We start from the raw sequence: 23,459 nt of genomic DNA, 5'->3' as shown, positions 1-23,459 counted from the left end.
CTTTAGGGCAAATTACATTGCAATTATGTCAAGAGCCTAATGTTTTACAACCCTAGGCACCTTAAACAAATTGCAACAAATAGATTACTTAATAAGCATTGGGACATCATCTGCAGCAAAAAATAATTGTAGCATTGCAGATACCGGACGCGTTGCCCCGGCTGCCAATAATAATTTAATTTCCTTGCCTCCCACTACTTTTGTAGGCTGTACTGAAAAGTAGAATTGGTCAGAGGCAGGTGTAGGAATCCTGCAGTGATAATGTCGAAAAATGACATTGAGAAGCGTACGCTCTTCATGTGCACCAAATTAGAAGCGGAGTCGAACATTTCAAACCTGTGTGCAATGCTTTTGGGGCAGGAACTAGGGATGAAGCAGGTTCTAAACGCCACTAAAAGGCAACCCTTGCTTTGGCTGTATCAAATTTTCTTGGGCAAGTAGAAATAAAATTACTTGATTGTATTTGTTATTGATCCAGTTTACTCGTTTAGGATTTTATGTATAGTATGTTTTTAGCTTGTTGATTATATGGTACGCCATTTTTATGAAATCCATGCTGGTAAATTATTTCTGGATTGTAATTGCAGTTTTGAATCACTGTAGTTTTAATTGTTTCCAATATCTGTTGGTCAAATAAGCACATTTGTAATCAATGGCTAATACATTTTTGTAAACAATAACTAAAACCGCTAAGAACGCAAAGGCCCACTTTTTAGTTTTTCATGTAGCACTGCATTCTTGCACTGTTGTGTGTTTGCCACCTAAGTGTACCGAGGTAGAAAGATCTGGTGATTTGCCCATTATGATACAATTTTGGTTATGTGCGTAACCTGTGACTTGAACCCATTTATCATGGCCTCAAATTCTACATCTTCTCGTACATAGGTTATCACAAATAAGTGCGACATTACAGTCTCGGGGCATACGTGTCAATAAACTACTTCCATATTTGCCAAATGTCACATTCATATGTACGGCATTGTTTCTATTCATATCTTAGAACAATCACATTGCATTAAGTCGGTACATTTTAACAATGCTGATGGAAAAAATAAAGCAGATTTAAAAGCAAGGCTACACACCTTTGTATGTAACTGGACCATAATTATAGTACCCACCTCACAGAAATATGTTGGATGCAAAGTTCAAAGACCCAAAAGTGTAGCAAAATACTTTGATACTAGAATTTTAATTTATCCATAGTAAAATGTTTAAACTAAAAAAGAAAAAAAAAAAACTAGATTACTACAGCTAGAGCATACGTATAACAGTCCCCCTCCCACCCAGATTTAACGTTTCTGCTGGATTAGGCACAATTATTTCATCTAGAACCAGTAATGATTACAAATGATGCAGCGCAGACTTTGTGTTGCTCATATAGCCAACATATCTTTAACCCGCCACCCTCTAGACATAGCCCCACCCTCCTCCACAGCATAGACCCACCATTCATCAACAATGCTGCAAGCACAATTCCCCATGCCAAACATCCCAGCAGACAGTCCAACACTTAACACTCCTTGACCCACAGACATCGCTACACCGCTTCATCCTCTCCTCATACACACACCCACCTTCCAATAGACCTATGTGCCCATGCACTCACTCTATAGTTTCAACCTTTTCTACACACACCTTCCTTCCACAGGCAGTTCCCCTGCCCCACAAACCGCCACTCTCACCAGAAACTTTACATATGCACTGCCACAGTCTAGCCACATTTATTTATATTTATATTTATATAGCGCGCAAGCAGCCCAGGGGCATTGAGGCGCTGTTACTTGCAATAACTTAGTTACATGGTACACATGATAGCGATTGTTGACACATTATGAATACTACAAGAAATCATACTGTTGTTACAAATAATGCATTTGGTCGTATGGCTGGAAATTGCTCTAATCGACAAAAGGAACTCATTCTAAATCTAGGGGCCCAGCAGTCAAAACTAGTTCCATCAAATCTCTTAAGATTATACCCGAGAGTGAATTGATGGTGAAAATTGCTGGACCGAAGGGACCTACTAATGGAGCCTCCTTAAGGCACTCAGAAAGGTAGTTTGAAGCTAAGCAATGCAGACATTTGCATGTTATAGTAGCCACTTTATGGTGAATTACATGTCTAACCGGCAACCAGTGTAATTCACGCCTGGTAATGGATACATGTTGTTGCTTCTTAAGCCCTGCCTCAGCTCTAACTGCACTTTTCTGAACAACCTGTAGTTTATTAACATTAGCAGTAGACAAGCTATCCATAAGAATATTGCAGTAGTCATGCTTTGAATTTTTAAGAGCAGCTGCTATGGAGGCTCTGTTTCAACTGCAAGGTAAGGATGTATTTGCCAAAGAAAGTTATTCAGCTAGGTGCAGTAAGATTTGTAAATGAACTGCGTGCTTATCAAAAGAGAGATTGGGCTCCCAAGGTCTAAACATGATAAGAGAACCTGAATGGGATGTCCAGTTTTTTGAGTCTGGGGGAAGAACCCAATATCAGTAACTCTATCTTACCATCGTTAAGGGCCAGAGAATTTGAAGCCATTAACAATTGGATGGCAGAATAGATGTTATTGATTGTTTTGGAGTCAAGATGGTAATCTCCAGACAGTCCCAGAAAGACATGGGTGTCATCAGAACAGTTTATATACTGTACCCCCATGCTATCAGCAAGTCAAATAGAGGTCTGGTATAAAGGTTGAAAAGCATGGGGGACAGGCAAGAGCACTGAGAGACACAACAGGTCAGCTGGAACAGTGAGGCCTTAAAATCACCAAAGGCCACCTTGGTACTATGAAGTCCTAAAAATGAATGGATCCAGTCTGCTGAAGATTGAGAGCGACTACCCAGCTCAATCAATCTCTTTACAAGTAGCTGATGATAAACTAAGTCAAATGCTGCAGAAAGGTCCAGTAGCAGAAGAAGTGCTACTTGCCCTTGACCAATAATGGAAGTGATATTAGATTTTAAATCAAGGAGAGCTGTCTCTGTGCCAAGGCCTGTATGAAAGCCTGATTGACAATCTCCTAACAGGTTATTAGTTTCAATGAAGCTCAGAAGTTAGCTATATGCCATTTTGTCTAAAATGTTCAGCAAAAAGGAGAATAAGTAATTGGTCGATAGTTTCCCGGTATTGCTGGATCCAATTTGTCATTTTTTTAACAAAGGAGTAATTCAGGCATCCTTGATAGAGGAACGGACTAGAGACTCAGAGAAGGAAGGGTTTATAATCCTGGTAATCCAGGGAATCAATGCCTCTGAGCCCTTGATTATACTTAACGGGCCTATTTTCCCAAGACAAGAAGTAGGTTTCATGCCTTTTAAGTATATATAACTTCACCCTTGGATACCTGGTGATAGAAGAAGAGGTATGAATCTGAAACATGAAGAGATTCTAAGGCTGCCACTCTGTCATCCAGTGATAAAGACAAAGGATAAGTATTTTGGAAAGCTTGAACGGCTAAAATGTTCAAGTGGGGAGCATAGATTTTTTTTATAAACTCGTCTTATACAGCTTGGCACCAAGCATCACAAAATGCACTGTTTGTACTCAGCTGTAGTCATTTTATATTCAAGGAGAGATTTAGAGTCTGGATGTTTGCGCCATTTGCGTTCTTTGGCCCTTTTTAATTGCTTAAGGGAAATGAATTGACTGTCAAACAAGGTGTTCTTTTTTGATACGTTTAGGCTTAAGTGGAGCAAGAGTATTGATAGCTTTAGTTATTATCTGCTGATATTGTAGCACAAGGCTCTCCATGTGTGGGGTGGTGTCGGATGTATCAGATGGATACGTGATCATAGATGCTAAGACTTGAGGAATAGCATTGCTAAAGTTCCAAGTCATGTTCATCATTTCCATAGGGGAGGACACTGAGATGTTGCACCCTGGGAGATTGAGCGAAAAGGTATTTCCCCATTCCAGTAAATCGGACCCGGTACTCAGAATGGGGGTAGCCATGCCACAAATAGGGGCATGACTACCTCCAAGGTCGTAATGACCTCCTATGTGTCTGCATTGTAACTTGTGTATACCACCTTAGCTCATGAGAGTGCTCTCCTGATCGGTGCAACACTTGTTGCATATTGTTGTATACTTGTCACTTTCTGTGTTTGTTGGCCTGGGACCAGCTCTCCTTTCCTACCTCTGATCGCTGTTCATGGTCTGCTTCGGCCACGTCATGTGTTCAGAGACAACGAATTTGAGCTATGGAGCTCTGAATTAAGAGGATGTATTAGTCTTTTCTGCAGTGGTCCCTTTGTTGTCTGGGGATTGGAATGGTATCTGTATCTCTTGACCTTGGCTGCTGGTCCTGTCTCACACGTCTTGCTCTCTGTCCAGCCTGAATCAGCTCAGCTCATCTCTTGCTCTGAGGCCGGAGGCCTGCTGTAATTTTCCTAAAGCGTATAATGCAGTTTCTACAGTGTCCATGCTATACTACATTTTGGTTAGTCACGCTTGGCTCTGTCAGGTCCCAAAGGTGCTCCTGCAGTTCCATAGGGTAATTCGCCTGTAAGCTCTGCTCAGGATCTCTTGTGCCTTGCGGTTTCTGCATTGGGCTAATGGCAAAAATAATAAAAGCAATGATAGTATGTATATGTATCTGCCCTCTAACTATAGAACTGGCCTACACATCTCAAACCTACCACACACATATGCTTCCCCTTTATGGGCAAATCTCCACACAGCCCCAATAGGCACAGGCAAAGCACCGTCTTCCATCCGTACACTGTGACAAATCCCTAGATGTCATCACTTCTCCCCAGGGGTAGGGGGGGAGAGAGTCTCTTCCCATGAGGCCAGGGAGGTGAGGCCGCTAACCGAAAGTCCTCCTGGGGTGGTGCACCGCGTGAGGATCTCATCTCGTGGGGAGAGACTCCCGTCTGTGGATAGGGCCAACATTGGCATCTAGGGAGAACGCGGTATGACACCCCAATAACCCCTCCTCAACCTATACATGCGGTACACCCCAGTAATATCACAACCATCCCATGTAGGGCCAGAGAAATTAGCTCTTCGAAAGACGAAGAGTCCGGACTACAAAGTAAGACTTGCATCAAAAACACCAATAATAGGTGTGAGCATTCTAGTTCTCCATTAAGGGCCACTACTAACAGTGTCCTCAAAACAGAAGATGGACTAGGGAGTTTGTCAAGCCATCCCAGGAGGAGCCGCAAGTGTGCAAACCTTTTGGTGCAGAAGACAGATGAGGCTGGTGACCGGGACGCTGGCAAGAAGGCAGAGGCGTCCCTATCTGGTCTGCCGTGAATGCACTGACCGGAAAAGCTGGTGAAGCAAAGGTCCAGGCATGTGAGGAAGCTGGACTGTGCGGTTGAGTGAAGACACTTGTGATGAACCACAGGCTGCAGAGCCGCTGCAGCACACCAGAGAGCGAGAAAAGAAGTGAGGGGACCAAAACAGAAGCCTGAAGAGATCAAGACCGAACCAAGGACACCAGCAAGAACCCTACAGGCACAGGGGTTGCTGGGTTGGTTGGCAGGGCTGCAATATAGTCGTGGAGGACTCTAGACCCACAGAAGGAGTGAAGTAGTTATTTCGCCAGTGTCCGTGTAGGTGTTACATTCCTGCTAGTGTCTGCAATTTCAGACCAAAACACATGTATCAGCGTGCACATCAGAACATGTGTAAGAGGTTGGCCGGTGTTGTGACATGACCATTTAGGGGCATTCATCTATGGCCCCAGCAGAGAACGTAACGACCTTGGCTGGTGTGTAGTGGTTCCATGTGATAATGTCGCTATAAAAAGTCACCAGCTAGGCGATTTCTTTTTTGTTTTTTCGTCCCCTAAAAGTCTTTCCCCAAACATTCTAGGAGAGATATAATTATATATTATTACCGCCAATCCTAGAATATTTTGTGAAAGTGTTTCATTGTGTGGCGGGTGAACATTTAGGGAAATGTCGCCACCTGGTGGCCATTTTCATGGCGTCATTATACGTGTGTAGTTCAACCGGTTAATTAAATTAAATTGAATTTTGCAATATCTGGCACTCAGGAATACCTCTTTGGTGAAGGAGGCTGTACCGTGCCCATGTAGTATTGGAAAGTACTTGGCCTAATATCCGATTCCCATTGTATATGGGTGCAAGATGTATTCCCCAGCTCCTGCTTCTTTGGTGCAAAGTCGATACTAGCTTGCGTCCAATTGTGTCTTGTGTAATAATATCCAGCAATATATGTGCCTCAGACTGTAATGGGAACCTGGGCCACTTTTTCCGAAAGACTGTACTGATGCGGATATATTGGAGCTGCAGGGTCGGGGTGTCACCTAGTTTAACCGTAAACTCTGCCAGCGTAACACACCTGCATTCTGGGAACATGTTCCCCATCGTTAGCTTTTTTTCAGGGTCCCATTTGGTCAGTATATCCGCATCCTGGTTGAGCAAAATGTCTGGGAAGCCCCACAGTAACGCCTTCCTAGAATATGAGATATCAATTCTTAGGCAACAGAATATCCGTCAAGATAAGACTGATCTGCAGTCTTATCTTGATGCAGCCGCTTCCACCGCAGTTACTGAAGGGCAAATTGAAGGTCCTCTCGCTCAGCCTCCCTGATAAGAGCAGTTCTCGTCACCAGCAACCAGGCCGCCAGGTGTCACAGCCACCAATCTGCCTGGCGAGCTGCCAACAAGTGCCCAGGTAAAGGTGCCAGGGACAGATGACAGCACTGTGCAACTCATGGTATATTTGGGCATAGAGCCGATGTATAAGGCCAAGAGCGCTGGATTCCAGATAGGATCTTTATATGGGCGGCAAAGCTCTGTGAACAAGCGACCATCTTCATTGCTGGCCCATCAATCTGATTAAAGGCATACTGACTTTTAAGAGGTAAGCAATCAGATTTTGGCAGTGGATCCCCATTGTCAATCACTGTTTGTTTGTTTATTGAATTTTTAATGCACACCAGACCCAGGGGTAACAGGGCGCAGCAAAAAGAATGGGCAGAGCTTACAAGTTACTTAATGAGAATCATAGTGACATAATGGTAAATACACAGGACATATAAGTATTTACAGTTGCAAAGTAAATACAGTGGTTTACAATAAGAGCTTTGGTAGAAAAAATAGCATATTTACAAAGGAAGACAGGTAAAGTGAGCAATAATGTAGTAGTCCCATTTTTAAGCTATACTGCAGTTTGGTTGAGTAGGGCGATGTAGCTCTTTCTAAAATGTAGGTAAGGTTGGTCAGCTCTTAACTCGTGTGGTAGGGAGTTCCAGAGTTTAGCGGCCTTCACAGGGAAGCTATTACCGCCAATCTTAGTGGATTTGAATCTAGGCACCAGGAGACAGTTAGCATTGATAGTTCTGGTGGACCTGATGGTGGATCTTCTCGACGGTTTGTCAATTAGGTAGATAGGGGCAGCATTATGTAATGCTTTGTGAGTTAAGGAAGCAATTTTTAGCTGTATCTTGTCATGTGTGGTGAGCCATTTATGTTGGCGTCTAATGGAGATCATATGTGCTCTTTTGTTAATGCCTAGTGCGGCTCTAAGAGTGTTAGTTTGCAAGATACTGAGTTTATGGATGTTAGTTTTGTTGGTGCCGCAGTAGAGGGCATTGCAGTAATCTAGTCTTGATAAGATTAACGCTCTGGCTAGAATAATGCAGTTGTCGTTTGATAGGAAGTGTTTACCCGCTCTGATCAATTTGCATGTGCATGCTGTTGTTGAGGCCAAGGATTTCACTTGTCTATTGAAGGACATAGTGGCATCCAGATAGAATCCCAAGGTTTTTACATCCTTTGAGCCTTTGATGTTATTACCATCGATGATTAATGAAGTGTATGTGGGACCTAGTTTGATGATGTTGGAGGGGGTACCTAGAATTATCAACTGTCTTGTCATCATTCAGGCAGAGGCCGTGAGTGGCCACCCATGCCTGAATGATGAGATAGATTCTATTCACCATTGCCACGTCCCTATCATGATCCCCAGAAAGCGGGAGGAGAATCTGTGCATCATCTGCATAGTTGGTGTAGGTGATATCCAGTAGGTCCAAATCATCGAACAGAGGCTTGGTGAATATATTGTAGAGAGTAGGCGACACACAGGAGCCCTGAGGCACCCCACAGGTGATCGGGGACGGGTCAGCCTCTGCTGATGGGGAGAACACTCTTATTGTTCTGTCACTCAGGAATGATTTTATCCATCTAACAGCTTCAGCGGAGAAGTGGGCTGCTGAGTCCAGGTGCCTGCAGAGGACCTTGTGGTCCACCAGGTCGAATGCCGCTGAGAGGTCTAGTAATGGGAGAAGGGCAGTCTTCCCTCTATCTCTCAGCTCATGGATTTTGGGTTTTTAGGTCTATCAGTGCCGTTTACGTCCCGTGTAGCGGACGGGAGCTTGATTGTCTAACCCCTAGGAGTTTATGGAGCTCGACAGGTTTTTGTATCTGCACGTAGGCAGCTTTGTCCAAGATTTTTAGGAGAAATGGTACCGTCGTGATAGGGCGGTAATTAGTGGCGATGAGAGGATCTAGCGTTTGCTTCTTTAAGAGTGGGAGTACCCAGGATTGTTTGAGGTTAGCTGGGACAATTCCAGTGGAGAATGAACTATTAAGTTTAGATATGAATGGGGAGAGGTCTCTGGCAACGTCTTTTATAATGTGTGCTGGGCAGACCTCACCCTTGCAGTTCGAGGGTTTGAGTGAAAGAATAATTTAATATCGCTGTATATTAAACTGTGGTAGTCTCAAAGGTGACAAATCCACAACAGTTTAACCCATTTTAACTTCCCTCTCAGTGATGTGATTAAGGGTTCCTGCCATGTGTATTCTGTGACAATTATGATTTTGGTGAAATAATGCCACACATTCGGATCTCTTTGTTCCCACTACTCAACAATTGTGTGTTCTGGGACAAATAGGTTTCCCTATCTGAACCTGCTTTCTTATCTGACAAATGTATAAATTCTTAGCAATAAAGGGGACACTTGTAGTATGTTCTATATTGACGAAAGGAGAGGCGTACTAGATGTGCACTGAAGTAATAAGTTTGGAACCAAAGATGTTAATCTCAATCTGGGCATTGGTACTTGACCAAGTGGTTTGATCATGGGTAAATCCACGGTCTCCCGTTGCTTTAGGTCACTTGTCTGCCAAATGAGTTGGATTTTTCCACGTAACTGCTATGTGACAATAGTGTACATAAATGAGCAAATGTAACCTCAATTTTTAGTTTAGGCTATTAGACAGCGCTGAAATCGCTACCTTTAAAGCCAAAACTGTTGTCATTAACATAAGAGCTTCAAATATGGGCTTTGAATGAGGGTCAGTAATGCTTTTACAATGGAGATGACATTTGAGGAGGGATACACAGCTGTAATCCCTCCCATTCCCTGCCCCTAGCCAATGTAATCCCTATGGCTAATCCTACCCATTCCTGCTCATCTTGGAACTCTGAGGTTTTTTTTCTATTCTATGAAGGCAGCCATCTTGGATGACTGTCTCTAAGGAAGTTCTCTGGAAATCAGGTACAACTAGCAGCCATCTTTGTCTGATAAAGATACCATGCATCTTCCAAATAAAAGGATATATTTATTTTATTGGACATTTGTATGGTGCCTATACCCATGTTTCTAGGCACCACAAGACAAGATGGGAGGTGTAGGGGGACTTAGGAATCCAAACGTAGAACAGAAACAGTTATATTGGCCTTGTGACAATCCTAGTGTGCAAGGTGGTAAGTGCAAGAGGAATGGGGTAGAGGGAGAAGTGCAGGAGTGGGGTACCCCCAAGGGTGCGGACAGCCAAGTGCTGGGTGGGCCAAGGCAGCAAGTACCAAGGGAAGAGGGTCAGGGAAGCGAGGATGTGTGCACTGGACAGGGAGGGACCAGTTGGACTAGTCCAGGAAAGGGAGCCCAAGGGCAAGTGCTGGGAAAGAATGCTGGGGGGGACTGATAGGAGGTGGTCTGGCCCCTGGTAGACTCTGAAGAGACCAGGCCCCCGTCGCAGTGGCAGATTGAGAGTTAGCACAGAGGGGGAGAGAGAAGGTGGAAAGAGGAGTGAAGAAAAGTCTTGAGATGTTTTCCGAACTTAAGAAGATCTGGCTCAAGTCTGAGGGGGGAGGGAGGCTGTTCCAGAGGGAGGAGCCAGCCGAGGAAAGGATCTACCTCCCACTCTCTGCTTGGATAAATGTTTGACAGGCAGAGAGTTGGAGCTAGAAGACCGAAGGAGGTATTTAGGGAGGGGAAAGTTGTATGTAAAGAGGTCCCAGGCCCCAGACAGCCTTGTGGATGATGCAAAGGTTCTTGAACTTGATCCTTGCTGTCACCGAGAGACTTTAGGGCTGTAGAGATAGGGTCCTGGGCTTGAGGTCAAGGATAAGTCGTGCAATCCTATTCGGGATTAGTTGAAGGGGGCAAACTGAGGGAAGCGGTAGGTTGAGGAAGAGGCTACTGCACTAGTCAAGCCTAGAGAGACCCAGGGCTCTGGAGATGTTGAGCTTCTGGGGGAAGGTGAGGAAAGGTAGAATGCCCCATCCATGATGATCACAAGGTTGTTTGCCTCACAAGTGGGTGAGCGGAGAACACCCAGGGAGTCTGGCCAGAGAGTGGTTGGAAGCAAGGAGTAGGCGTCCCAATGAGAAGGATCTTGCTGCCATTAAGGCAATGATCATTGGCAGAGCACCATGCCTGAATAGCAGTCGGGTATGAGGGGAGGAAGAGGAGGAAGAGGAGGAAGAGGAGGAGGAGGAGGAGGAGAAGGACAAAGAGGAGTTGGTGGTAGGGGAAGGCAGCTTGAAAGAGAGCTGTTTGTCATCTGTGTAACACTGGAAATGAGGGAAGAAAGTGGAGATCAGGTGGGCTAGAGGACCAGTATTGTTATACAGATGTTGAAGAGCCATGGCGATAGGATAGAGCTCTGAGGAACGCCACAGGTAGAGAGTGAGGGGGAGAAGAGAAAAGGACCCATTTGCACTTGGGAAGGTCTGTTTGAAAGGAAGGTCAGCCACACCAGTGCCCAACCCGTGATGCCTAGGGTATCATGGAGACGGTTTGAGGATGGAGTGGTTGACTGTGTCAAAAGCAGAAGAAAGATCGTGGAGGATCAGAACAGAGGGAGTGTTGGAGTCCAAGTTAGAGAGTATGTCTTCACGGGTGTTCAGGAGCACAGTTTCCATCACTCTGGCTTCCTTGGAACCATACTGATGGTCAATGAGGCAGCCAGCCATTTTGGTATGGTAGGCCAGTTGAGGGACCAGCTTCTCCATGAGTTTGTCCAAAAAAGAGAGGGTGATAGTTAGCCAGGCAAGAAGGGTCAGCAGACAGCTTTTTAGGAGAGGGTGTATAAGAGAGTGCTTAAGGGTTGAGTGAAAGAGCCATTGGTAAATGAGTGGTTGCAGGGGTCAGCCAAGGCTGGAGCGAGAGGCAATGTTGTCCTTGAAGGTTCTGGAGGAGCAGGGTAGCACCTGTTTAGAGGAGACTTTCATAGAGCGGACAACTCTAGAGATTTCATCTGATGCAATAAGAGAGAAGGAAGAGAGTATGAGGGTCTGGGGGGGAACATGGGAGGCGATAGAAAGGGGTGGTGGGAGAGGGGTAGAAGATGACAGAGAAGACAGGATGTCCAGAGTTTTGCAGAGAAGAGGGCCTAGGAGGAAGGAGAGGAGGAGACTGCGGTAGGATTGGCAAGTTCCTTGTAGATTATAAAGAGTTCAGCCATGTTATTGGTGGCACCAGAGATGCGGGCTTGGATATGAGCCCTCTTCTTGGAGCAGATGAAGAGACGGTATTGCCTTTGAAGTTGGCGGCAGACCAGTTTGTCACAGGATGAGCTAGATGCCTGCCAGTTCCACAATGCAGTTTGCACTTGCGTTTCAAAGCGGCCAGGCTTCATTCGGATCCTCATGACAGGGGCAAGGACGGCCAGGGTGTTAGAGAGATGGAGGTTAGCTAGAACAGTCAGAAGGAGAGCCTGATGAAGGGGGCAGAGGAGGGTTGTAGGCAGAGGCAAATGCAGCGACTGACTCACGCTTCATCGGTCAAATGACAGTGAAGGAGACTGGCAGTGCGGGCGGAGGCGTTGGGGGAGGTCAAAGTAGGAAGAGAGGAGAGTGTGGTCAGACCAGGAGAGAGAGGTAGTGAGAGGGTTGAAGATAGTGTTGAGATGAGAGCATCCAAGGTGTCCAGCAGAGTGGGTTGGGCCAGAGGGAAGGATAGTGGGAGAGTGTCGCAGAGGTTGCGGAAGAGAGCAGTGACCACATCAGGAGAGTTGAGATTGATATTGAAGTCCCCAAGGTAGATCTGTTTGGGGTAAGAGGCAAGAAGAGGGAGGACAGGTCGGCCCATTTTCAGAGGAAGAGGCTGGTCGGTCCAGGGGTTCTGTAAATGGTTGCGAGAGTAAGAGATAAAGTAGGTGAGACAGACCGCCTGCATACTAGGCTTTCAAAGGATGAGTAGGTTTGAGTGGGGATGATGGAGGCGCGAACCCCCTCGTGGTCAGGGCCACTCCACCACCAGGCTGGCCTGGGTTTGGATAGGATCTTGTAGCTCTCAGAGAGAAGTGTCGAAAGCAGTGACCAAGCTTGCCTTTAACCACGTTTCAATGAACGCAAGGACATCAAGGTCTTCAAGTAGGTGACAGATGTCAGAGGAGTGTTTAATAGCAGAGCGAGAATTGAGGGTAGCTAAGTGGAGCTGGTTGCTCCCTTTAAAAGATTTAAGTGGGGGGGGCACAGTGGTGGGTTGCCCGCACTCGGGGGGGGGGGGGGGGGGGGAAGGAAGGGTGGAAGAAGAGGGGGGGGGGAGTTGAAAGTTGGAGAGAAGGCAGACACCTTTCAAGGAGGAGGTTGGGTGTGCGAGCCCTGGCCCACTATAGTGCCATTATGAGAGACGTTAATGGTGCATTTGGAAGATGCCACCAGTAACCGGTGAGGAGGAGAAAGGGAAGAGGACAGAGAACATATGGTGGGTCCATAGGTAAGAAGGAACAGCAAAGAGAATGTTGGGGATAGTCTGTCTGGAGGAAGGAGTCTGTGATGGGCAGACCAGGGTTGGAACTCAGGAGTGTCTCTCTTTAATTTCTTCCTCCCAGACTTTGAGAGAGGGAGGATAGGAGATGGAGAAGCAGTTAGAAAAGATAGGGGAGATTGAGAGCACCATGGGGCAGAGACAAGGGGGAGGAGGAGTGGAGTCAGAGGATAGCAGGTGAGATGGTCAGATGCACTATGCAACAATAGAATCGCACCAGGCGGCCAAGCAGACAGAAATCAGTAAGCACGCTGGAGATGCCCAGATTCACAGATCAATAACAAATTGGTAAGCAAACCAAAGTTCGATTTTAGCCCGAAAGCACTCCAAAGCAGTCCCAAAAGATGGATGCACAGTTGGAAGCACACCAGAGAATAGATAGCAAAAAGACATTATTTGTTTTCTTTTTTTCTTTTGAAGCAGGGCATTAAGAGAGCAGTACAGAAGCAGTCGGTATGAGGCACATCATGATGCATAGTACTGTTGATGCAGAGATTAGAGGTTACAGTTTAGGCAGGTAGGAAAAGGAGCAAGCAGCAAAAAGAGCAGTCGGTGTCCAAGGAAGGTGGGTTGACCAATGCTACCCATAATTGCTTACCAGGGCAATTCAAGTCTGTTTTGTTTATGGTTAGAACGTGCCAGGGACCAAGTCGTATGAATCCTTTTGGAGTTGATGCCAAGTAGCTGCAGAGAGAGGTGCTCCCTCCAGCTCCAGACAGAGGCCTTTGTGGTGGCCTTGGTGCTATGGTTCGGCACTCTTGCCTGCCTGCTCCCGGTAGGCCAGTTTACATGAGCGCCCAATCAATCGGGAGCACTGTGATTCCGTCTCTACGGCAACCCTCGGAGGCACTTCAGTGCAAAAGAAGAGGGCGGCCATGATGAGAAGTAAATAAACAGCTGATGCTGCACACAAACCTTCCAAGATGGCAAGGCCGGCAAAGAGAACATGAAGACTGCAGCACAGGGAATTTTGCGGGCTGCTGTTTCTCTGCAAAAGCACAATGGTGTAACACCCTGCAATGCACGCAATAGCCCAAATGGGCTTACCTTCAATGGGAGTGCTCCCAGGATCTCCGGAGCTCAGGCCACGCTGCTGGCTGGGGAGAGGTAGAGGGGGAGGCAAGTGAGTACCACACTTCAGTCTACTTAAGTAGACATGTCTATATCCACCTTTCTTATTACATTAATTGTGCTAAATTCAAATATAAAATGAATCAATAACTCGTAGCATACCGCATATGAATGGCAACATAACACCTTCAATGCACAATAGAAACAGTTTACTTGCTAATAAACTAAAGTCACAGAAAGCACCGGGCAGTCGGCTAAAATGCCAGCACAGGCTGCACGTTTCACTCGTGACACAGGTTCTCTTGGCATCTGTTGTAGAAGCCATGATTGGCACACTGGAGTTTGCATTACACATTGCCTTCCATTGTGTGACTGTGTAACTTTACGAGGAGGTGCAGTGAAAACGATACCCTGCTTCGGCTCCGTGCCTCAGTGCAGTGTCGAGTTCACTCTCTCTCTCCCGTTGCCAGCCCGGCCACTCCCCGAGCCCTGCAGCTACCTGGAGCAGAGACTACCCAGGCAAGCCGAGGCACCTCTAGCCACTGCCGGCCGGGGCATGACCGCGGCGAAGGAGGCTGAGAAGGGCGCTGCCACCCAAGGAGCCTATATAGTGCCAGTGTCGAACCGCAGAGGATTAGCTGCGGTCGCACCGTACATCCTGCTTTTATCCCAAGTGGATGAGGTATTCACACCTGGCACAGGATCGTGCAAGTGCTGTGAAGTGAATGCCTGACGAGCCGCCTTCAGAGTGCCTGCAGCGAGGCGTTGGCATGCCACACACTCCACGGCCCCTCCTGAGGAGGGAATGCCCAGCTACTACAGGTGTGCAATGGGTACTTTCGCTCAGGGCAGCACAGCAGAAACACACACTGGCATGCCCCTGCCACCATGTCCCTTTAGAGCCAATGCATGGCACATGTCCGAGTTATAATCCAGGGTTTCCTGGTTTTCGGTGGTGTTTCCACCAACCGAAACTGTGCCATTAGAGTCCATTTAGGGAGAAATGGCATACGAGGAGGGACACGGTTTGTGTGTTTTAGTTATTTGGCCACTATGGCCATGCTAATCTTTTTGGCCATGCCCACCCTGTTCCTGCAACTCCCTTCCCAAAACACCTCCTCATGGGACCTCTTTGAGCTCGATTTAATCAAGCCTCAAGTGCATGTCGGTGTTTTTTCAAAGCAGTCTTCCAGAGTTAATGACTCAACTGGAGCTGTAAACTTGCTAATGTTGTAAAAAAAAAAATCTTAACCAGGTCTGTCTTCAGCCACTCGATTTAAAAGCACTGTGTCGTTCACTGTTAAAAACAAGCATTGGCAAAGCCAACAGTTTTGTCTTATGTGCAAGTATTAGACATTTGCCAGGCACTGCTATTAGATGCCCAGGTACTCGCGCTATTTTGTACCTGCTACCACCAATGGCAGTTAATACCACTACGGAACGGCCTAGCAAATGCCTTTCCCATATTTACAGAAATGCCCAAACCGTTGGCATTGCCAATGCTTTTTTTTTAATAGTTGCCTTCCTCATTTGTCACTGTCTAAGGGCTGTGAGGTACATCAGCACAGTAAGCCCAGTCATTAGAGCCAGTGCTAGCTAAGCTGCGTGTTTATTTGCTGGCACTCGTGTATAATTTCTCACCCCATGCCTCTGCTCTTTTTAGCCATGAAATTCAAGGGTTTGCAATCATGAAATAGTTACCACAATGTGTGCAGTTTCCCACAAACCTGATTCCCCGTTTGGGGTGTATTTTGCACACTAAATTAATTGCAGCATTTTTCTGGATAGAACCTACCCAGATAGGATTTACATATTCCTGAATGCGCAACACAGGTTTTCGGCACTTTAGTGTAACCCTGTGCAAAGAAGGATCTTTGTCCTATTGGCCAAGGTGACCGCCTAAGGCTACCTCACAGAAATTGAACTATGGGAATGCTATCCTTCCCAGTGTTCCATAACTAAAGAATGTCAGTTCAAGTAATGTGGCGCCCTGCTTGCTCCTAGTAACCCCTACCAGCATGCATTCTTACTCCTTTGCTGAGGGTCTTTGTCAAGCTTAGATATTTTCAGCATATGCCTACCAGCATGTCCTTCAGCAAATTCTTTGAGCAGACCTATATTTAGGTACAAAAACACAAACTCCTGCTTGAATAGTAATGATGTACCACCAAAGTTCCATATCACTGCTGCAATGGCCCAGGTGAGGACATTTCTTTGGCATGGTCTTCCTTTATCCTGGCCAAATGTCTTGTTCATTGTAACCGAGTCATCCAGCCTTACTGATATTTGTGTTTCTAGTTGGCTGCCGGCAGGTTCAGGATCTAGAGATTCCGTGTGTTGAAGTGGACCCATGTGAGGATGCTCAGTCTGCTGCTGAAGGTGCAGTTCTTGGACTATTTGAATACAATGAACTGAAGAAAAAAAAGAAAACTGTTGTTCAAGCACAGCTTCATGGAAGGTACTTTAAGACCATTATTGACATTATACAGATTATGATTTGTACGTTTATAATCTCACGTTTTGAAGAAAGGTGATTGTGTACATTTTCGCTATGCTTATTGTCGCGACCCAGTGGGTTAACACAACCAAGTAAAAGTTTACATTATGTTTATCTTTCAGACTAAGACAAACCAAAGGGGCTCTCCTCTCCCTCTCTCTCTCTCTCCTCTCTTCCTCTTGCTACATCTCCATCCCTTTCTTCCACCCTGTCCCCCTTCTCTCCCTGTCTCTTTACTTGTGCCACTTCACCTCCTCCAAGTTAGTCCCCTATTTCCTCCTTTCTGTTCTTTCTGTTTATCCTCCCCTACTCTTGTCCTCCTTGTCCACTTATTTTCACCCCCTCTTTCTCTTCTCTTTTCACTTTTCCCCGTTGTCTCCTGCCACCCCCCACCTCTACTCTTGACTCAACCTCCTCTGTCTGCTCCTCTTTTCAACCTCCGTTTAGCTGTCTCCTCCTTTTTGCTATCTCCTCTTTTTGTCTTCACTGCACCTCACAGCTCCTGTGGGGGTGGTCTTGCAGTGCTTGGTGATTGGGTGCTACTCATGTGGACTACATATTTGCAGGTTCTATTAATCTGTTGGTGGTCCGTGCCACGGCTCCACTAGTTGAAGTGAGAAATCTGTCCGTCTTTGATTCATTTTCCAGGCGGCTTACGCTACCACTTGTTGAGGTTTGGTGTGTCATGTGATCTACAACAAAGTAAGGGTTTAGGATTCTTACATACCAGACTACACTCAAGTGGGTGCACAGAAGGCCAAAGTGCTGGGCAAGCAGTGCTTTTTAACTTTTGACTTGCTGTCCAACCTTTGTTTTCCTGGTTTTTTTGTTTCAGTATGGGGTTTGCAGACACCCACTCTGGTTGCTCTGCATACCAGTCTTTCGCCTCAGTATTGTTATACATCCAGAATGGGAGGGATAGGGTGATTCTGCCACCAAGGGTTTTCAGGGACAGCTGGATTAGTTGTACAAGTGAGGCTATGGATGGCTGGTGAGCCTGGGGCATCCACTGTATGCTGTGGCGGGTCAGGAGGAGGACACAGACTCTGACTTTCCATCTGAGTGATGGTTTTTATGCAAAAAAAAGAGTAAACACCTACCTTTCACTATGCTAATGGTTTTCCCTACCTAACAAAACTAAAATGCTTGTCAGTGAGAGTCCCAAATCAGAATCGGTCCGCTGTCTCAACTAACCTACTCTAACCCTTCCACCCTAATCATAACAAAAACACTAGGAAAATGACTCCCTTCTCCTGCAAGCTGGTTCTTTACCAAGTTCAATTAACTATTCTGAAATAGTTCTTGGTAATTACTTTTAGTAATTCACAAAGTTCTGATACTGGGCTCTTCAAGTTTTCAACCTTCCGTTTCTTCTGTGTACTCTTCAGTTCCCTCTTGCTCTGTTCTTGTCTTATCCTACTCGTATTTATTCTTCTCCTTTCACAAGGTAACGTTATCCAACACTTGGGACTTTTCCCTTGACTTCCTGGGTTCTCAACATTTATTTCACAGTCTCTTGTTTCACTTTGGACTTGGCCCTTATTCTCTGTTTCAATCGGCTCTTCAGGTTTTCCCTTTTCACATTTTATTATTTTGTAATATCTCAAGTTTTTTTTCCTTGACTACTTTGTGTAGAAATATTTGAGTAAGGATTAGCATTCCATGTTAATACTTTATCTCGAGTGGGACGAGTGAGCGTTCCAGTAATGATTTTCTGTCCCCCAATAAGGTCTTCCACTTTCCCTGTTAGCTTTTTGTTTTCATGGATAACGTCACCAGGTTTACTGCCCGGTTGGGACCGTCTCTCTACTTGTCGGGTGGTCTCTCAGAATTCTTCCGGTGTTCCTCTTTCCTTTTGTCTCATGTACCATCTCGCGGTATCTTGTTTGCCGCTATGTTCCGTATAGCTTCCACGGAAGTGGTGTCGGCGTTGTTCACGGGCCCCTGGTCCACCAGTGCTCTGATGTGGTCACGTCACCACTTAGCTTTCACCAGGGATAAGGATGCCTTGCGTCCCTCTCAGTTTCGCTTCTCTCCTTCCCAACCCCATGTGCCTGAAGTATCTCTCTCTCTCTCTCTCTCTCTCTCCCTCTCTCTCTCTGTCTCTGTCTCTGTCTCTCTCTCTCTCTCACACACACTCTCACACTCTCACGCTTTCCTTCTGCAAGTGCCTGCGAGCAAATTCGTAACTCGCAGGTTCTGTCCCTCACTTCCTAATCTCTGCCTTTTATTACGTCACTGTGGCCCTTCCCCAGTGCATTCTCACAGTCCTTTCACAGGGTTTTGTCACTTCCCAGAGGGGAGCATTTCCTTGTGAGTCTAGGGGAGGTGAGCCCACTAAGCAACATTCACCCTTAGGGTGGCGGTCAGCGGGACCTCCCAGGAAGAGACTCCCCTTCTGCGGATGAGGACTCCCCTTTCATTAAGGAACTCTCTAAAGCCCTCTTGATTGAATCATCAATAACATCCATGCTTCAGAGAAGTCCATCAGAAATAACCATTTGTTATTGTAATGCTACTCCTAACGTTAATTTTGAAGAAATGTCTGACAAATGCACTGTGACAAACCAGAGATATGGGGGAGTAATACAGATTACTCTGTGCTCTAAAGTTAATCCAACTATGAAGGAGCCCATACGAGTAAGAGAGATTACTCATCAAAGATAGCGAAAATGCATTGTTACACTGGGGAGGACCCAGCACTTAAGATATCAAAAAAGGACTCCAGGTGGAGAATGAAGCCCGAGAAGTTCGAACCTGGGAAGAGCTGGGAGCTGCTGAGGACCGGGAGAGCCCCGGTCGTGAGGACCTGGCTAGTGGACGTACTGATGAGGCATGGGGAAACCAGAGATCCGTGATCTGCAGGATAAGAAGCGAACTCTGAGGAAAGGAGAACCAAGAGAGCAGTGAGGTGACCTGCGAAAGGTGGACTGTTCAGTCCAGAAACGGTGCTGAGACCGCTGTAGCAGTGTCTACGCAGAGCCACACCATAGAACCAAGAAGAGCCAGCGTGACCAAGTTCGTTCCGATGCCAAGAGTTCTTCCGATCCCGAAGAAAGATCCGGTGACGCTAGTCTGTGAGCAAAAAGGTAACTGTTGAGGCGGGAGACCCAGAGAGGAATACAGAGAGCAGGGACACACTCGGCCTACTCGTCCCTGACACCCAAAGTGCTTATAAGAGAGAGAAAGAATATGAGACTCGGTCTACTCGTCCCAGTGACACAGCAAGCATTTCTAAAGACCAAGTGAAGATTTGTGTAAAGCATGTTATTTTGGGGGAAATAAGGAAGGAAAGGAATACAGAAAGTCAAAATCAAGAGGAGACATGTGGGTTCCTTTTTAAAGTGTTGGGGAAAGGGAACCTTATAGACACTTTAAGAAGACATAGCCCAAAGTGGTGAACGCACAAATATTGCAAGAAGATCATGGTCATCTATAAAAGGAAAGGGAATACTAGGAGGGTGGAATAGTCCCTGAGAAGAATTAAAGGAATTCATCCAAGAGATAGTCTAGAACTATTTGAAAATCACCTGTTGGGGCTGAAGAAGGGAGTCATTCTCCTGGACAGTTTGTTTCTTTATTGCTAGGGCCAGAATACATTAGTTTTGAGACGGAGGACAGACTGTTTACTTTTTAGACTTCACTGCTGACGACAAGCACACTAGTTCGTTTTGTTAGGTAGGGAAACCCATAGAAAAGGGAAAGATAGTTAACTTTATTTCAATAAACCGCTTGGTGCATCGGACAAAGATTAGTCTGATCTTCTGACTTACCACAATCCCTCGACAGACCTTTTTCCTAGTTTCAGTACAAGGTACGTTTTTCTTTCTTCCAAGGGATAATCAGTTTCTTGATCACAATAACACATTTTGGTATGTTCTTCATACCTTTCTTCACTTGATGTTTTGTGAGGTGTATTATTGGTATGTTTCTTAGGGAGTTCCTCGTAAGAACTTGAGTCCTTGTCCCCAAAAGGGGAGTCCCCCCAGTGAGGTCCTGCTTGCCTCTACCCCTAAGGAGGCGGCTGTAGAGCGGGCTCACCTTCCTAGCCTCACAGGGAAAGGCTCGCCTTGAGGAGAAGTGACGGATCCCTGTGATTCGTCACAATACCTACTACAGGGTCTGCATCACAGAGTGGGTGGTCTCGCCTGCTCCTTACCCCCACCCGACATGGTCCCTGCATTCCCATCCTCTAGCATCACATTATCCAGAGAAAGAATTAAGTATGTTACAGTACCTTTTGTGATCAACTCGGGAATAACATTGAAGATATTACCCACTTGGTGTTGGTACTCCACACTTTCCTTCTGTATATGCAATAATCGTTACACCTGAACGCAAAAGGACTTAGTTTGGTGATCTAGGTATCCTCTTATGGACCAAAGCTACACAGAGCAAATGTATGCTCTTGTATGTATCTGAACACATAGATAACATTGTTTAAACATGTTCCACAATAACAGTAAGGCTAAAGTGTTTTACCTTGACATTTCTAAATCAGGTAAAATAAATGATATGTATGTATGGGATTTATCAGTAGCGGAGAAGCAAGAGCACTGTACATACACAACACACCTGTGGGGTTGCTGGGGGTAGATCGGGAAAGCCTGTCCTTCCACAACAGGTTTCTCCTCATGAGAACTGCCACTTGATTTAATATCTGTAATTCAGTCATTGGAGTCTTCCTTATAAATAATAAACCTAGAACAAACATCTCTACACATGTGAATTCCGGAATCATGTTCATATTCAAAATGATTTTGATCTAGTCAACCATAAAATACTATGCAAACACCTCTCCTCAGTGGCACATTTCTAATGCAAAACCATACACTGGATACAGTCCTTCCTAACCAATAGAACTATGAGGGCCTTCTCACCCACTTCAGCAGCAGTGCCAGCCGCTGTCACCTGCGGAGTACCACAAGGCTCTTGCGTCTCCCCTACACTTTACAATATTTTCACTAAACCTCTATCTGACTGTCTTGATTTGGGTGTCACCTACACCAACTATGCAGATGACACCCAAATCCTCATACCCATCTCCAGCTCGTATGACACACTCTAAAAAACTAAACGAAATCTACCAAACCATCCAGGCATGGATGGGCCAACATGGACTGTGCCTAAATGATGAAAAAACCAAATTACTCATTATTGGCTCACAAAACCGTCTCAACAAACTTTGCGACTCCTTCATGTCCTTCACTATCGACAGCATCACCATCAATGTTGTCTCCAAGGAAGTAAAAACTCTGGGTGTTTACCTTGACTCAGCTCTGACTTTAACTAGACAAGTCAACGCCACAGCATCTGCTGCAGCTTACACCGCTAAGCTTATCAATGCCTGTAGACCCTTCCTGTCACCCGACAGCTGTATAACGCTGGCTAAAGCCTTTATCTTATCCAGATTGGACTACTGCAATGCCCTCCATGCTGGCACTAAGAGCCGCAATATAAAAAAACTGCAGGTGATTCAAAATAACGCCTTAAGAGCAAACGTCCACTGGGTATTGGTCCAAGATCGAATACTATTCAAAACCCTCTCCTTGACGTACAAATGTCTTTCCAACTCGGCCTCCAAGAACTTGGCCAATAAATTTGCCATGAACCAATCCAACAGACCCATGCGCTCAACTTACTATCACGTACTCGCCATCCCTAGATTCAAGTTACAGAAAGCCGGGGGTAGTAGCTTCCCAGTGGTAGTCGTCAAATACTGGAACGCCCTGCCATCCTATTTAAGATCGGAATTCTACTTTTGGTCTACCTGCAAACATTTGAAAACTTGCCTCTTTAAAAAGATCTGTTAAAGTCTCTATCACAGCAACTCTAAGTGTATGTAGGACTCTGAACAGAAAACTGTAACCCAATATGCATGATGTATTGTACTCTTCTATGTATCTATGTGCTTTTGCTCTACTGCCAAGAACCAGCGCCCAGATGGCTCAGGGTTCGGTGTGCTTTATAAGTGTCTAAAAAAATAAATGGATGGTGACCCCTCCTCTTGATCCTCGGTAATACGCTGTGTGTTAGACTACCTTGTATTGTGTTCGCGTCCCAAAAAGGCACATGCAGAGCCCACTAAATGTGTGTCCTACAGCATAAGTATATCAGCCCTGTGCTTGTTAAGGAATTTGGAAACCAAGAGCCTCTTTTGATCTTGTCGTTAAGACCATTCACATTCCACGTCAGGCATTTTAGGGATATTTCACCTCTCACCATCTCCATTACCAATTATGTACGGTCTCTCCTGGGTTGTGTCCCCCTCCTTTGTTGCTATTTCCCGCCATGGTTATCCTCCAATGGGGATGCCTATTCTGTGTAATTCTAACTAGTAACTTTCCCACAACAACCACCTCACCTCCTCATACTTCCCTCCACCCCGCCAACAAGAAGCATCGGTCGCCCTTAACACCAAGAAAACTTTCAACATCACCCAGAGGTGAGTCTGGGGGGGAACAACTGCGTAGGGAAGCGCGCTCCGACATCCTTGTGGTGTTCATACAATCTTCTTCTTGGCCGGCTCATGTCCATGTGATTAGATCACACGCCTCCGATCTTCTGTTTCCTCACAATACCAGAGTGATTCCCCCATATTCTTTGGCTCTTTGCTAGTTTAGTGTGACCTGCCCCTTTTCTTGTAACCTTGTGTCTCAGTCCAGTTCCAAGCTTCTTACGGACTGTTAAAAAAATCGTGTTCCCTGCTGGCCTATTACTCTTAGTGTGGCTGGGTACAGCATTACATACTTTGTATCGGGGACCCTTAACCTTCTTTTAACAGCCTCAAACGATTGTCTTTCCTTCTGTACGGCTTTGGTAAAGTCCCGGTATTCTTCCACTTTCACTCCCTTCATGTCTATGAACCCTTTCTTCCTTGCCACCTCTATGATCACATCCCTATCTCTAAAG

At 45.7% G+C, this 23,459-nt stretch overlaps 1 protein-coding gene across 1 annotated transcript in view; it reads left to right on the top strand.

Annotated features, from left to right (window-relative positions):
• The window catches only part of LAP3 (leucine aminopeptidase 3), a 518,160-nt gene that overhangs the window by 218,727 nt on the left and 275,974 nt on the right, over positions 1-23,459 (top strand). The window contains exon 5 of the mRNA XM_069631910.1: positions 16,349-16,508. Coding sequence (XP_069488011.1) covers positions 16,349-16,508 — 160 coding nt within the window. The remainder of the gene's footprint in view (positions 1-16,348; positions 16,509-23,459) is intronic.

This window comes from Ambystoma mexicanum, chromosome 6q (genome assembly GCF_040938575.1).
Source record: "Ambystoma mexicanum isolate Mex_15411 chromosome 6q, UKY_AmexF1_1, whole genome shotgun sequence".
NCBI lineage: Eukaryota > Metazoa > Chordata > Amphibia > Caudata > Ambystomatidae > Ambystoma > Ambystoma mexicanum.
The sequence above is the reverse complement of the archived record's forward strand: the minus strand, read 5'-3'. Positions and strand labels throughout refer to the sequence as shown.